The 5,591-nt window shown below is 57.3% G+C and overlaps 1 protein-coding gene across 1 annotated transcript; it reads left to right on the forward strand.

Annotated features, from left to right (window-relative positions):
- Positions 1-4: 4 nt before the first annotated feature.
- LOC104620705 (mitoferrin-2) lies at positions 5-2,615 on the forward strand (the record flags this gene model as incomplete). The annotated part of the gene is made up of 2 exons (XM_010287000.1): positions 5-75; positions 1,519-2,615. Coding segments are annotated over 2 exons (589 nt in total), but the record flags the coding sequence as incomplete, so codon positions are not given.
- Between the last annotated feature and the right edge of the window lie 2,976 nt (positions 2,616-5,591).

Genomic DNA, 5,591 nt, shown 5'->3' on the forward strand with positions numbered 1-5,591 from the left:
GCAGTTCTTGTTTTGCAGGTGCAGCCGGGTGTGTAGCAACGTTGCTCCACGATGCAGCCATGAACCCTGCCGAAGGTAACGATGGTCCTGGCCTGCTGGGGAGGGGAGGATCGGGGGCTGCCCGGGCCGCTCAGGTCCCCTCTGCAGCACAGAGGGTGCTCTCCTCATTGCTCGCCTGACTGCAAGGATCCTTTGGGTGCCAGTGGCTGCTGCTGCAGTTAGGTTGCCTGGTGGCTGCCTGTTACCTGAGGGGGTAGGTAGAAGATACTAATTTTGGGGAGCGCAGGAAACCCCGGCTTAGGAGGAGTCAGGAGGGCACCAGCCTTTTGCCCAGGGGTTTGGCTGGGGACAGTTACCTGGAGCAGGGGAGAAGGCAAGAGAGATGTGATCTGTACTGCTAAAGTCATTCCAAGTGTGTGGAAATTGGGCCTTGCTGCGGTGAGATCTCAGAAGGATGTGGTACAGTTATGGGCCTGAGTTCAGGAAGAAAATGGAAAGAATGGGGTAGAAAAAGCATGCTAGAGAAGTTGGGAGAAGGGAGATCTTGTGTTGTGAAATGTCTGGAAAATACTGATTTTGTTCAGCCCGGTGTGTATGAAAAGGGCAGAGGCAGCTTGTAATTAAAGCCTGTGAACATGGTGGGAGAAGGAGGAATAATGAGGAAAGGCCAGTCATGAACCTATTTTTTTCTCTTAAAACTGGAGGGCTTGTGGCGGTGCTCGCTGCAGCAGATCTGGGCCCAGCAAGGCTCCTGCCTGCCCACTGCCCGGCTGGGACCCTGAGGAGCAGGCAGCTGCGAGGCCAGACCATTGTCATTCCTTCCCTGGAGCTCGTCTTATCACAACTGTAGTAGTTTGTAGTCGCGTTGGTTTAAGCTCCTTATGGTCACGTTGAGATGGGGGAGGCAGGACGGTGTCAGGCTGCGCTCCGGGCTCCCCTGCCCCACTCTGGGGTGTGTTGGGGTGTGGTTTGGTATCTGGTTCTTGCCCCGGAGCGGCTGTGTTTCAGCAGCAGCTACTAATGATTCCTGGCTTGTGGGCACTGCGATGTGCTGTGGTTATTCTGGGCTGCAGCAGGGGCGGCTGGGGAGGGCCAGGCTTGTCCAGACCGAGAGCTGTCTGGAAAATAAGAGAATAGATGCAGAGGGGGTTCTCCTGACTGCGGGGTAGCTCTGCGGTGGTGTATGGGGAGATATTGGTCACTTGGGAGCAAGGGTGGATCTGGAGTATAAGCGCTTGCGTATCGGGATGTTCCCTGGGGCTGCAGCATCTGTGGGGTTTGAAGGTGGTGATGTCTTGTGTGACGGTGATGCCCTGGCAGATCTAAATGGCTACAGTCCTGCCTGGGGACACGCAGAGCACTGCTGGTCTGGGTTGTCTGTCATTAGCTCTTAAGCCAGCATGACCAAACTCCAGGCACTTGGAGGAAGCCTGGCTTGGCGCTTACCCTTTCTCTCTCCTCTTCCCTTCTGTGCCTGGGTCCTGGCTGCTGCTGCTGGCTGCCACCGTCTGTCCCAAGTGGTCAAACAGAGGATGCAGATGTACAACTCGCCTTACCAGCGTGTGACGGACTGTGTACGGGCTGTGTGGCGCAACGAAGGGGCCGGAGCTTTCTACCGTAGCTACACCACCCAGCTCACCATGAACATCCCCTTCCAAGCCATTCACTTCATGACCTATGAGTTCTTGCAAGAGCAGCTCAACCCCCACAGACAGTACAACCCAGGCTCCCACGTGGTCTCTGGAGCCTGCGCGGGGGCTGTTGCTGCCGCTGCCACTACGCCTTTGGACGTTTGCAAAACGCTGCTCAACACCCAGGAGTCGCTGGCCTTGAGCTCCAACATCAGTGGACACATCACAGGCATGGCCAATGCTTTCAGGACGGTGTACCAAGTGGGCGGCGTGACCGCCTACTTCAGAGGGGTCCAGGCGAGAGTCATTTATCAGATGCCCTCAACAGCAATCGCCTGGTCCGTGTACGAGTTCTTCAAATACATCCTTACCAAGCGCCAAGAGGAGCGGCGAGCTGGGAAATGAGCCAGAGCCGAACGCCGATCCAGACCTGCTTCACCTCCTCTCCTGGTTTGTCTTCTGACCCCTCTCCCTTTCGGTTTGGTTTGTGTTGAAGAGAGGGGGCAGTGAAGCCCTTTGGGGTTTAGCGATGCCATTTCTTGCCTGTGGCTGCTGCAGCTCTGCTCAGGCTGCACAGTTTGCACTCTCACGGGGTCCTCCAAGATGTCCCACAGGGAGCTGCAGCCCAGGTCATGTCCCCTGGCACTTCGGTGGAGCTGTGCTCCTGTCCTTCCCTTAACAAAAACCTCCTCTCACGGAAAGCTCGCCCCTTCTTGGAGGGGAAGGTCAGTGACCTGCCCTGCCTCTGGCAGGGCCAAGCTGAGCTCACAGTTGCCGAGGAGGGGGTAGCAGCACTGCTCGGGATGCTTGTCTGGCTTTTGGCTGAAGCGAAGTGTAAGCCTTGCCGTTGTCTTGTAGCACGCACACGTGATGCTGACTGCCCCGGTGGTGGGGTGGGGGGGAGGATGGCACTTGAGGAGGGGAGCCTGTAGGTTTGTTATTGTTCCTGCTCTTGACACCTCCAATAAAAACAGTTCTGCTCTATCCTCATGTCCCTTTCTTACTCCCGCATGGCCCAACTCCCAGCACTGCACATTTCTGACTCTGCCCGGTGCTGAGCTGTTTTGATGCGTGCCAAAGAGGAAGGGAAATGGGGTCTGGGGGTGGTGGTGGGAGGAGGGGGCCTGCCTGGCCTGGCAGCCCTGGCAATGTGCTGGGAGAAGGGTTGTCCCCATCCCCTTTGGCTCGTGGCCCAGCCTGCTGCTGGCATGGGCTGTGACCCAAATGGAGAAGCTGAGGCTTATGCTTCTCAACCAGGCAGTCCCGCACCACAAGTCAGACCTGGGGTCTTCAGGATGCCTCCAGGGCCCGGGGTTGTGTGTGTTGGGGACAGCACGGGAATTTTTGCACTGGGTGAGGCTGGAGGGCTTTGTGCACCTCACACAGGAGATTTGGGGTTCATCGGGGCTTTTGGCTCATTTTGAATAATTAGACTAGTTTGTGCCTTTTTTGGGCAGGCAGTCCCGCACCACAAGTCAGACCTGGGGTCTTCAGGATGCCTCCAGGGCCCGGGGTTGTGTGTGTTGGGGACAGCACGGGAATTTTTGCACTGGGTGAGGCTGGAGGGCTTTGTGCACCTCACACAGGAGATTTGGGGTTCATCGGGGCTTTTGGCTCATTTTGAATAATTAGACTAGTTTGTGCCTTTTTTGGGCATCTTAAAACTCTTACCAACACACTTACACAAAATGCTAATGTTTTGTCTAATCTTGTTAACAGAATAGCTTTTTTTTTTTTACCATTTTGTTAGCTGTCTTGATACTGACTTCTTTTAAGGTCCCACCCAGCTCTGGACCTGCAAGCCAGCCTTGATGGGTCGTGTGCCGAGCACCGAAGTATCGCCTATTTGCGCTGACCTTCGAGCCAGCTGCCCGTGGGTGATGCCTGGCTCTCACAGGATGCTCCCATAGCGCCTGCAGGAGCAGCATCCATCCCACCGTGCCATGCCCAAAATAACGCCCCAGAGGAAATGCGTTCACAGCCATGGTATGTGCTGCCAGTGGCCATCGGACCGGATTGGGCTGCTCCAGAGGATCCGCCAGCCTGGCCTGGCCTGCACAGAGAGCTACTGGATTGGGCTGTGGTGAGGGGAAAGGGGTTTTCCTGCAGCTGGAAAGGCTGCTGGGTGAGCAGGGGGGACATACAGTCTTCAGGGGCATTGGGCCCCAACACTGCCAAGGGGCTGGAGGGCAAGGACCCCCACACTGCAGGGCTGGGTGCTCAAAATCCTGCCCAAGCCCCATCCCAGCTCGGGCTTCACCTTTCCCGCAAGTATCTCCCTTGTCCCTGGTTCCTGAGGGTGGGTGATGGATGCCAAACGACCCCTACTGGGATTTTCGTCAGCTGCCCAGCAGGTCTGGGTGTCCCTGGGCACAGAGTGGCCACGGCCTCTGCTCCGCAGCGGGGCTCCACCTGGGTTGTGTGCCCATCCTCTGCTTCCTGGCATGGGCCGCAGGCTCCTGGTCCCTGCTTTTTCTGTGCAAGCAGGAGGACAAGAAACTCCTTAAAGAAACAAAAGCCACCCGAAGGCGGGAGCCTTTAGTTTTGCCACCATTTCAGGAGCTGGGGCTTTAAGAAATAGCCTGAGTATTGCAAGATTTGGCAGCCCTGCGGCTCCTCCACCCAAGAGGGAGAAATCTGAGAAGCAGAAATGGCTGGGAGAGACCTGGGGAGGATTAGCTTGGCGGGCAGGGCATTAGGCAGAAGACGGGTACAACTGGGCTCTGCCAGGACGGGTTTCCCTGCCCAGAAGCCGAACGCTGTTGACAGCGGAGCTGCAGCTTTGCCTCTAGCCCTCATCATGCACTGGGGCAATGAGAGACCCTGCAGAGGGAAAGGCATAAACACGGGCTGGGGCTGGGGAGAGATTCACACTCTTAAACCCATCAGCTGCTGGAAGCAGCTCTATAAAAGTCAGCAGGCGCAGGCATGATTGAAGATGACTCCAAGATGTTTCCAGGAATAACTGCCCACAGAGTGCTGGGGGAAGGAGCGAAGACCCCCAGGAATGGGGAGATGCTAAGCCAGCACAGCACAGAGATGCTGCTGTGTGAGGGATTGGCCTGAGCAGTCCCCTGGCAGGGGCATGGCCGTTCTGGTCTCCCGGCACTCTGCCAGCTTACCCAGCAGCAGCTGCCTGTTGCCCAGTGCAGGCAGCAGCAGGCAGCAGCAGCTCCGCAGAGGATGGCATTGCCTGCGAGGGGTCTGGCGCCGCAAGGATGGCAGAACCGCCCAGGGGGTTTCCAGATATTCCTTGTGCCAAGCCTTGAACCCTGTCCCCTGAGCTGAATCTCTGCCACAGACGAAGGGCAGCCATGGTGGCACGTGGCTGCTCCCCAGCTCTGCCAGAGTGGGGTGTCCCCTCGCCAGACAGCCCGGTTCCTCTGGCACCTTTGGCACGATGCGATGCCCAAAGGTAATGGGGTTATTGGCTGGTTCAGCTACAGCCGCTGCCTTTCCAAGGTCTGAGAATGCCTCTGCAGAGCCACGCTGCTCTGGGTCTGTCCTATGGCCTCCTAGGTATTTAGCTGTGTTTCAGGTGAGAGCCCTCCTACAGCCTCTTCTGAGTAAAGAGATTATTTTTGGCTTTCCAGCAAGGAAGCCATGCTCCACCTGGCAGAGTTTCGGAGACAATCCCTTTTCCTTTCAGCTCCCTGCAGGATCCCCAGCTGCATCCAGCGTGAGCACGGATTTGCTGCCTTTCCTTCCCATGCCCAACTGCCCCTCGAGCCCTGTCCTGCTGCTGGTGCCTAGTGGGGGGGGTGTCTCAGGTGGGGGTGAGCTGCTGGCCTTGCCCTACCCCGGGTGATACATCTACGGCTGCTGCAACTCTGCCATGGCACAAGTCCAACTTATTTCAGGCAGCCCGGGTTTGCCATGCCAGCAGCAGCTCAGGAGCCTTCCTGGGGTAACTGGAGACGCCTGCGCTCCCACAGGTTAAGGGCAGGGCTGGGAGCCGAG

Source organism: Phaethon lepturus, unplaced genomic scaffold, assembly GCF_000687285.1.
Source record: "Phaethon lepturus isolate BGI_N335 unplaced genomic scaffold, ASM68728v1 scaffold35575, whole genome shotgun sequence".
Lineage (NCBI taxonomy): Eukaryota > Metazoa > Chordata > Aves > Phaethontiformes > Phaethontidae > Phaethon > Phaethon lepturus.